Here is an 11,100-nt window from a genome sequence, read left to right on the forward strand (position 1 = left end):
AAAGTGAATAAAGATGAATTTAATTCAGAAAATGAACACAGGGTTTGACTGAGCAGTCAAATAACCATAAATGTCCATTCAGAGCATATTAAATTCAGTTTTTATTAATAATAATAATAATACATGCCAAGCATTTAACAGAAAATAAAATTTTCTCCTTTGGTCTGATTTTGGAAGAAAATTGTATTAAAAATTGCAAAGGGTAAACATGACAGAAACGGGTAAAAAAAACAAAAACAAACTTGTATGTAACAGTGTTTTATTTTGTTTTGTAACTCCCCCTCTGCGCTCGCATGGGAATGCCCCTCATACATACAGGTGTGTACATGTATGTGTGTGTTTTTGCTCTAAAACAAATAAAGATGTCTGCCGTCAACGTCATGAGGAAGTTCCTGCCATGGAGCAAACGGCAGTAAACAGTGTGAAGACTGAACCAAACATGCTTACTTCTATGAATTAACATGAAGGAAACCTAAAGGTCTTCTTACACAATATGTTGGCTGTAAATAGTGTGTATACGTGTGTGTGTGTGTGTGTGTGTGTGTGTGTGTGTGTGCGTGTGTGTGTGTGTGTGTGTGTGTGTGTGTGTGTGTGTGTGTGTGTGTGTGTGTGTGTGTGTGTGGAGGAGTCAGCACACTAGTGTGTTGAGCTGTGCAGTACACTGCGTTACATTGGGAAACCTGAGAAATTTCCATCTCATGACGGGTGGGAACCTTAAAAAGCAGAGCTGAGGTTCCCCATGAGCCCAAAGGACATCGATCACTTCGCCCTGAGGTCCATGCCGACAGCACACCGCTCTGTCAGAACCAGAACGCGTCCAGAACCACCAGCAGACTGTGAGTACTATTTTAATCTTTGCTTAATCGTGTCACAGTTACTGTGTGTGTGGTGGCTCTTTTGCTCTTAGAACCAGCTCCAGGAAGACATTCTTGGTTTAAAATAACATTTATTGAAATTCTTTTAATACATTATGTGCACAAATTTATTTTGTTTCTAACCAGATAATGTATATTAACTAGTGTTCAATTGTTACACTCAAGTATTTTCTTTATTTTTTTAAATCCATGTTTATTGTGACTTTTTTTTAGTCTAGTTTAAAAATTATTCAAAATACCCAAATGTTTTTTTTCTCTTTTTTTTTAGTTTGCAAATGTTTATTTCAGAAATATTAGATTTAAATATATATATATATATATATATATATATATATATATATATATATATATATATATATATATATATATATATATATATATATATATATATATATATAACTTTGTCAGTAAATAACCTTTAAATAGAAAAAAATGTAACTGACTTATCCAGAACAAAATGTCAAATATCTTAACAACACATGTAAAGGATTTACATACTTCAGTTATTTATCCTTGAACCTTAAACCAATATAATAATAATAATAATAATATAACCAGGTCTGTACATTTCAGTGATTTATGAACTTATTTGCTGAATAATGTATTTAAATCAAAAATTTAATTTGCATTCTAAAACATCTGAAAATGTCCAATAATAATAATAATAATAATAATAATTTGCTTGATTCTTGAACTGATACTCATCACCTAAAAGACATTCCAGGTGTATTTTAATAAGAAAGCAATGAAATTAAATTTAAATTAACTTGATGCAGTGTCAGTGTCATGCCCACTATCTTGTAGCGATACTATCAGTCAGCAAAGTTTCCATTTCATGTCACATGAGTTAATGAGTCAGTTACAACATCACCACTCCTCCAGCCGCTGTGAATGGGTCGACACGGTAACGACACTCCCACGGCATTCTATGAATGGACTGCGCCGTGACGACACAGAGAAACCAGGAGCTGATCGAGGAAAAAGCGCATCATTTCCCTCAGTGTGATATGTGGGATTTTAGTGAGAAAGTGATGACCGCTCTCGACCGCTCGCTGTAACAACCAGCAGGAAAACAGAAGTGAAAATCGGCAAATGATGCTTGTTGATGACTGTCTGCAGCTCAGCCTGGATGTACTGCAGTTAGCTAGATTTGGAAAGCGGTATTCACCTGAAACACACACACACAACTTTACCATGTTTCCAGTGATGCATCAAAGTATAAGGGAAGAATATTTTCTGGTGCTATCTGATGTTTTTATCACTGTTTTCCTGTTGCATAATCTTAGTGCTCAGCTTTAAACGTTGTCAGTTTTAAGGACTAGTGTTTCAGCTGCTTTCTATGCAGGCCTCTGAGCTCGTCTTTCATTATGATCGTCTCTGTAAACACATTTCAGATGGGAAAAAAATGATTTGAAAGATGGTGAACATGGAAATAAGCAGCAATTTTTAAACTGGCCCCATGGCTCACTGGGGATGTAACAGCTTGTACCGTCTGACAAAATCAGACGGTACAAAACGACGGCAATTTCACTTGATTCTAATCTGTGCATTTTGTAATAAATATTTACGATCACATTAAAATAGGAATGTATGAGGCAGTGTGGTATGTATTTTTACATATTTCTCTTATGTCTGAAACTATCCGTGTATATATAAGTACATATTTCGCTTTTTTTCATGTGATTCTTTAGTTTCTGATATTTTAAAAAGCCCATCTAAATCCTCCCCCTGTCTAAACAAATGTAATTATTTTTTTAAAACAAATTGCATCACAAAAGTAGGCGTATATTTATGAATTTAAACGTATGGACTTCCATCAAGATAAAATCTTCAGACTACAAGTTTAAAAAAAAACAATAAAAAATGTGCTAAATTATCTAGATCAAGTTTGAAATAAAATCAGGAAATCTTGTTTTTCTTAATAAATGTGTTTTTTGTTTTTTTTTAATCTGTCATTTCTCCTAAATTTCGGCGACATTTGGCACAGTGACTCTGAACACACAGACATGACTAATCAAGTGGTGGTATTACTAAAGTCCTGTGGTTAAATTAAGTGTGGGAGGACCAGCCGTACAATGGTAATAATCCTGTGATGTCACAAGTTTACGGCCCATAAAAGAGTAGAAATGAATCCATCTGTCAGAAAGGGGAGAACAGCGAGTTATGACCAGCGTCTGGAGCTCTGAACCCTGATATTTATTTGTTGTGTCTCGTGCTTTAGCTGTATGTTACAGACTTCGCCTTTGCGTTTTCCACGACATCTGACCGAATCCTCGGACCCAAACAGGAGCGCGCCTCGCCTTGTGGATCTCACAGTTCAGATCTTTGTTTTTCCTGCAGACTGCCACCATGGTCTACTTTACGTTGATGTGCGTCATGATCACTGCCACAGGTGTTCATGGGAAACGTTGGCTTCCTTCTCTGCCAGTGGAAAGTGAGTTTTTTTTGTTTTTTTTTACTGTACAATAAAAACTACACGGTTGTAAATATTCAATCTGATTTATTTTGCTTTAACCCTAGAGTAGGTTATTTGGACTTTTTTGACCACTGGGCCACATGTGTCCCACTAGGTGTCCTGACCTGTCCTGCATGAAAACTGGAAATTAAACTAACAGATTCACTAAAAGCTTGAATAACTAGGCCTGTCACGATAACACATTTTTCCGGATGATAAATTGTCCCAGCAGTTATTGTGATAACCAATGACATTGTTGCTTTGAGGGCATTTTCGAATAATACAGTGGTAATGATGAAGTATTTTTAAAACAATTTGTCCTTCATAAAAAGGGCTAGTTGAGACCAAAGCACCAGACTGGTGGAAAGAGAGAGACGAGAGAAAAATGATAAATCACAAAAATGGAGATTTTTGCGCTTGTTTTAAGTTATCATGCAATTAATTGATTTATTGTGTATTGTGACAGGCCTGCGAATGACTCAGTTAGTCGTATGGAAAAGGATTTGGGTTTAGTTTTAGTTTTTGTGCCCCACGCAGACGGCTGTTACCAGGCGTCTCCAGAGGTGGATATTTTCCGAGTGGAGGGCGAGGCCGTGATCCTCTACTTCCCGATCTTCATGCGGACCCTTGAACTCCGTGACATCGCCCCGCCACCTGCCCAATATGTCATCAGCAGGAACAACGGAACGGAGCAAACGGCGTACGAGGACAAGGGCCGGGTCCAGCAGCACGGCGGAGAGCTGTGGCTCCTCCCGGCTCGGCTTTCAGATTCTGGAAAATACACCTGCACTTACAGGTACCCTTTACTCTTTTAAAAGGAAAAGTTTCCAATCAATCAGTCGAGTTTATTTGCACAGCGCGTTTCAGCAACGAGGCAATTCAAAGTGCTTAACGTCATAAAAACACAAAAAATACAAAGTGAGAAACCAGAGGCAAGCGTTACATTTTGACGAATGAAATCATCAAAACCGTCGATACACATCAGAAAAGTTGGTCAGTGTTTAATTTATGTGGTGAACAGAACAGGTGGACTTTTAGCCTTGATTTATTTTATTTTTATTTTTACATATTGACTATTAGTACCTAAGAGGCTTAAGAAATTAAAAGCTTCTAAAATGATTTATGCAAAAATATGCATTTCCTATCATATATAATTTTTTTCTGTCAGTTTTGTTTTGCATTACATTTAGTAGCTATAAAAACTGGCAGTGCTTTATTATTATTGTTATATTGTAATGCTCAGAAGATTGGTGTTGAAAACCCCAGTCTTTTTATTCTTAATCATAATGAAAACACACCTCTTACCAACTGCAGACCAATTTCTTTTAAAGAAACATAAACCTTCAAAACTTCAAAAATGTGCTGTGATGATCACCCACAGCGTCGTCTTCACTCCATCTGACTCCTTTCCATGCATCTCTGTGCAGGAATGAAACGTTCTGTGTCACTGGGAGCATCACACTGCATATGTATGAGTCCTATTCTGCAGATGTAAAGGCTCTCACCTATCCGTGGTCGGCCAAGGTTGGTGAGAACGTGGAGTTTCACTGTCCGGCTCTGGATCGCTTCAACAAGACAGGCAGACCAATAGAGTGGCACAAGGTGAGGGAATGAACCCTGCAGCTGAGATTATGTGTCTTTTAGATTAAAGCCTGAACTAAAAGTAACAACGTCTTGTTTTGTTTTTTTTCTGACAGGACTTTAACTCCGCTCCCCTTCAGCCGGGCAGAGCTACCCTGACGATCCCTGCTGTGAAACTCTCCCACGCTGGAGTCTACACCTGCCGGCTGACGGTGCTCATCAACAACCTGCAGTACAAAGTCAGCAGAGCCTACCTGCTCCACGTGGAAGGTTGGTCCCGCCAGATTTTATGAATGATCTCAATGGATTCATCCATATTACAAATATACTTTTCACTTACATAACAGTAAATATGAGGGTTTTTAAAAAAAGGAATCTCTCTCTCAACCATTCATATTCAGCTATTAAAGGAACGCTACAATCAGGGGCGGAGCCAGAGAGGGATCATTAGGGGGGGCAGTGCCCCCCTTAATGATTAACATGTAACAGCACCAGGTCATTCCTATACATTATTTGGATTCTAAACCAACTTAATATCTAAAGAAGAATATCAATAATAAATATATAAAGAAAATCTATAAAACTTTATATAGGTCTATGTGATATAAATAGATTTATATCAGGCATGATACCAGCCTCCATTATGGTAATACTCATAAAAACAAGCTGATACTGATCTCCTGGATGTTTCTCTTGTGCTGCGCTGTGGTGCAACTCAAAGGCTAAAGCATTCCTCATACTAGATGGTGATGGTAAAACAACAATAAGTTATTTTCTGATCCTCCACAACAACAACAACAAAAACTGAAGAAGGGAGAGGGGGGCGACAATGGTTACCTGACCCGCACTCACTTCCTTTGGCGGGAGAAAATCCCCACAGGCGCGGATCAGCTGTGCTAGACGCTCCAAAAACCTCTGGTCCATTAAAGCGTCCAGATCAGATAAATGCTCTGACAGATACTGTTCTTATATTGATTAATAATGAGCTCCGCGATGTTCTCTGTGCGTAAAGTTGAAACTGTCTGCGCACCAAGTGGTCAGTTGCGCTTCATCACTGTCTGGATATGAAACCAGCAAACTGCTCTCTGTTCTATCAAGACGTCTTCAGCTCCATTTATTAAAACCGCAGGGTGAGTTAAGTTTAATTCTTTGCAGTGGTGGAGCCGCGGCCGCATTGGTTGTGCAGCGACCCCGCATGTTATGGTCTAATTAACTTGACCCCCTGCATGTTATTGTTTACCTAAGGAAATTTCGCGCATGCCTACAATGCTGGAGGGCAAAAAGACTATTCTTTAACATGTGATGCTTAGCCGCGCCGCCGCCGCAGAATAATTCTGTTATCTCAATCAAACTTAGACATGTAGATATTATTAATTTCGTGCTGTGCTTAACAGCAAAGGGAGAAACAACTCAAAACCACGTCTTTCTCGCTCTCTGTATCAACGTAGCTACTGTATGGCTAGCTCGCTGTTACCGTCTCTTACTCTGCAGTTGTACAGTTGCAATATCTGGGATCATGAGCGCCCCCCAGCGATGAGACACGAGAACTGCCTGCCTCACCTCGAATCTGTTCTCTGCCGTTTCTGATCGCTCCTTAGCACACGAAACACGTTACACACACAGTTGGTGACAATAAAAACACAGTACATTAAATACATAAGCTAAATTATTGAAAATCAGTTCATACATTAAATGTTTTTAACCATTTTATTGCCGGCGTACAGACAGGAGGAGCATGCTCCCATAGAATGGCAGCCAGTGCAGTTAGTGAGAGGTTGCGCAATCCCAGGTGAGGCTCAGCTTCCTGCTGCCTCACCGGCTTTGCTTCCAAGAATTTGAATGGGAAAATTCGAAAGTTCAGCGATTTTGAAGAAAAAAAATCATCAGATTTGGTTAAATTAAATGAAAAATAGGTACATAAATAGAAAAATAGATATATAAATGATTTTATTATTATATATTATTTTCCATGATGACGTATATATATATATATATATATATATATATATATATATATATATATATATATATGTGTGTGTATACATGCATATATTGATCTATCAAATAAATTGATGGATCTATCTATAGATCCACACACACACACACACACACACATTCTCATTTTTGCCCCCCTCCCAACTTTAAAAGTCTCTCTTCGTCACTGGCTACAATCTCTTGGCGTTAGTCTATAATTAAAGAATAAGTGTGCACTGCCCTCTGCTGACTAAACAGACGCATTACAATGACTCCAACGTTTAAGGAAAAAAAAAATCTATTTAATTACTTTGTTTCAGGGATAACCTCTTGAGATGTATCATCTCATTTTCAAGGAAGTCCTTACAAAACATAAAAATTAGCAGTAATAATACAAATTGTAGTAGGTAAATCCAAAATAAAATACATTTACTTTGTTTGTTTGTTGTTTTTTTTATGTAGTGCAACCAATTACCTTCCAAAACTCACTTATTTACTAAACAGAGTCCAACAGTGTGTATTTAAACTCACCATAAACATTTCAAATGTATTAATTTATTCAGCGTGGACAATGCACATTAATTAATATTTCTGTAAATGTGCCAGAATTAGCCAAAAGGCTATTTTTCATCCGTTGTCCCTGGACATTGAGTAACTAGTCTTGCTAAAAAACAAAAGAAGCTGTTATATAAAAGGGAACATTATCAGGGTAAAAGGGTTGCCAGGTAGGGGAATACCTGTCATTTGAGTTTCTCATTCTGGATGCGTTTGTCTGCCAGGTTCAGACCCTGCGGTCACTACCTCCGTGCCTGTCGTCACCAAGCCGTCAGGTCCGGGTCAGCCCAGCAGCAGCACCCTCAGTACTGTTAGCAGTGAGTTTTGTTTGGTTTCTGTGATCCTTGACTGATCCAGCGTCCTCTGGGAAAAGAATAAATTAGATTTAACTGATGAATATCTGCATTTCTTATCCTGCAGTCATGAAACCGCCAGTGATTGTCTCGCCAATCGATGGAACCATCTTTGAAAGCTCTCACGGTACGTGGTTACTTTGTGTCTCCTGTTGAAGTATGTTTAACCAAATACTTGACCAGTGTTCTTGTATTTTTACCAACCAGGTTCAGGACTGGAGCTGTTCTGTCAGGTGGTCACTGAATGCCAACTGGCAGACTCCACTGCGGTCACATGGCTGGTAAACGGCCAATCAGTGGAGTCATCGTACCTCGACAGGCGGGCTCTGCAGGGAGGAAGAAGGTAACAGCTATGTGTAAACCAAAGTGTGAAAAAGAAACAGAATCAAGATTTGACTTAAAAATTACTGTAGGGAAAGTCCATAGAAGAAACTATTTTTGTAGACTCCAACAGGGGGGAAAACAAGAAGGAAAATTGGATTTTAATTTGAAAATATCAGACATCCCTAAATACTTGTCTGAAGTGAATAAAGAGTGGGTTGAAAAGGATTATTGCCACCAAACAAATAATATTAATATTAATATTTAATAATAAAAAGAATAAAAAAAATAAAACACAACTAAAAATACCAAACTAATAATGTTTTGTAGAGATTGTGCTCACAAATAATTGCCCGCAAGGCCTTATGACTTCATGACCAGTTCTTCGGTGAAAGTGAACATAGCTAGCACTACCTTGCACAAGCTAATCAGCAGATAAAACTACATTATCATAAATGGAAGAAAAAAAAACTTGTTCTCTAGTGTCTAGTTAAGATCATTAAACAGGTTTTTGACATTAACATTATGTGACAATGTAATTTACCATCTTGCTGTTTCTTATTTTGTCCTGTTGAAGAGGTTTTGCGAACTCTGATCAAGCGGCAGTATGGCTCAAAATGGCTGCCTGTTAAGAATGTAAAGGCTCCTATTCGTTTTGTCTCGGACTGTGTCGCACATTTGGTTCCAATGTTTAATTACAACTACTGAACAACCCAACCGTCTCTTTAGAAATACATCCTGGCATTTTGTCTGTACTCTGTCTCCTTTTGGCTCACCCAACGTCACTTCCTTGTCTTCTTCTTTGTGTTGACCATTCTCTTAAACAACTATCTAAAGCCATCAAAAGACACTACACTGTGACACATAATAAAATCTAATATCCACTAAATCTGTGTCTGCCTTGCTGTTTTTAGGGTAACCCGGGTCTCTGGAAGGTGTCAGATTGAAGTGAGGTTCATCATCTCGGCTATAACTGAAGAAGATGAGAAGACGGAGATGAAGTGTGTCACTCAGAACACAGGCGGGAAACAGGAAGTTGTCACAATGCTTCGCCTAGAAGGTGAGTGGCCTATGGAGCTAAAGTAATATTTCCCGTGTCAGAAAAATGTAAGCAAATAGCTAAAGCCGACAGTGTCACACAATCGTCAACAAAATGCAAAAACACAACGCAACAACAAAATCCACAACAGAAGTTCTGCTAAAACAGAAGTTTTTCGCAACTTCCGATTTTCATAGCGTTGTGGCTTTTTGTTGTTGCGTTGTGGCCTGTCTGGGCCAAAACACAATGATTCTGATGTTCCCGTAGAAAACACACTGGGAACATCAGAATCAACGGTATTGTCACATCATAATAAAAATCTTAATGTCCTGTTTTTTGTTTTTTTCCAGACACTACCTTTACATGGCTGGTTGTAGGCGTGGTCACAGCGTCCTGCTTCCTGATGGTGGTCTGCGTCTTCCTTTACGTCCTCTTCAAGCCAAAGAGTAAGAAGAAAATGGATTACATTCTCGCTCGCCAGAGCAGCACCTTCTCAGTTTAGCTTTTCTTTCACACGCTCTCTCCGGCAAATAAAAACACTCCTCTAAACAGTGTTTGTGTAAACTATGTAAAAATCTGACCTCCATCACGTTGTACGTGGCACTCACACCAAGTCCTTTTGTTCATGAATGTATCAGCCACTGGAGAGGAAGAAGGAAGATGTTACGACGATAAACGTTTCATCAGCACCACTAATTGATTTAATGATGAAGTTGTTTGCTGTGGTTTTGCACTTCTGTAGTTTAAACCGGTACCACTCCCTTTTATATTAACCTCCATCAGTTTAAGTTTTTTTTCTTTTGCTAAATAAAATAAAGTGACTACCTCAGTTACCAGATGTTACACATAATGTATTTTTTTCTGCTCATTTGCTGTAGTATGCATTAAGTATAATGGATTTTTTTTTTTTCAAAAATGCAGCAAATGTTCTCAGGGAGAAATTGAATATTAAAGAAAACGTATAATCTTTTGATTATTTTTTTTATGTCATAAACATTTAAAGGAAAGAAATGACAACTTTTAATACATGTTTTTTTATTGTTATTGAATGTAATACTCCTGCTGTTGTATCTTACATAGAAAACAACCCAATGAATTAAATGACTCCTATGAATGGTCTGGTGTTATTTTTAGCCTCAGTGTGCATAAATATTTACAGTGGGGCTGTCCAGGTTATTACTGTCAGTAACAGAGAGACGAATAGTTATCACGATAACACTTAAAAACTCTCTTGGTAGGTAATGTGGCTTCATGCTAACAGCTAGCAGTTCAATATCTTCCTCTTGCCCTCCTTGTTTTCCGCTAAGCTGTGGCTTCTTCCTGATTACAGAGCCTGTTGTGAATGCTAAGGCTAGTTAGCCTGGGCACCAACGACGGCGTGCCCATGCTAACTAGCCGTTAGCGGAGGCTAATGGCGCCATTAGCACCGCCATTAGCACATTTAGCAACATTGATTGACAACACTAAGACCTTCCGCCTGGCTCTAATTGGTTGTTTTTGGTCTCATATTGTCCTAACAAATATGTAAAAACAAAACAAACAAAAAAACATATTGTTTTTTAACAAAAGTTACATACTGTAGCTTAATGGGAAACTCCACATGATACAGTCCAGATCTTTACAATTCTAAGCTATAAAATTAGCTTGAAAGCAAGCAAGCACTTCCCGTGGTATCCTCCCAGCTGTGTCCTAAATATGCGTGAGGAACTGTTTTAAAAAATTTAACTGTACATTTAAGAAGAAGTCATCCAGGAGCAAAAGACATCAAAGGAGAAGAAAGCAGTGACAAATGCAGTTTAGAATGCATTTCCCTCTCCCCCAAAGATTATTGATGTTTGTCACATTTTGACCACACAGTTTATCCTTCTGCTGCTGACAGATGGGAGCAAATAAGAACTCATCATAAAACCTAAGATGAACTAAATAATATTACACTTGAAACATTTA

General features: G+C 38.2%; 1 protein-coding gene across 2 annotated transcripts; it reads left to right on the plus strand.

Annotated features, from left to right (window-relative positions):
• Positions 1-612: 612 nt before the first annotated feature.
• On the plus strand, positions 613-10,267 carry LOC106926664 (interleukin-1 receptor type 2-like). Of its 2 annotated transcripts, XM_015001737.2 has the most exons (10): positions 613-836; positions 3,216-3,309; positions 3,868-4,126; positions 4,758-4,932; positions 5,028-5,181; positions 7,665-7,757; positions 7,861-7,920; positions 8,001-8,136; positions 9,029-9,174; positions 9,504-10,267. In XM_015001737.2, the coding sequence occupies exons 2-10, from the start codon at positions 3,225-3,227 to the stop codon at positions 9,653-9,655; spliced, it is 1,260 nt and encodes a 419-aa protein (XP_014857223.2). In that variant the 5' UTR covers positions 613-836; positions 3,216-3,224; the 3' UTR covers positions 9,656-10,267. The 2 variants fall into 2 exon arrangements, with proteins under 2 accessions (XP_014857223.2, XP_014857222.2); XM_015001736.2 differs by lacking the exon at positions 613-836 and having other exon boundaries at positions 1,455-3,309.
• The last annotated feature ends 833 nt before the right edge of the window (positions 10,268-11,100 follow it).

Source organism: Poecilia mexicana, unplaced genomic scaffold, assembly GCF_051168715.1.
Source record: "Poecilia mexicana isolate PSO_F unplaced genomic scaffold, ASM5116871v1 scaffold_2, whole genome shotgun sequence".
Classification (NCBI taxonomy): Eukaryota; Metazoa; Chordata; class Actinopteri; order Cyprinodontiformes; family Poeciliidae; genus Poecilia; species Poecilia mexicana.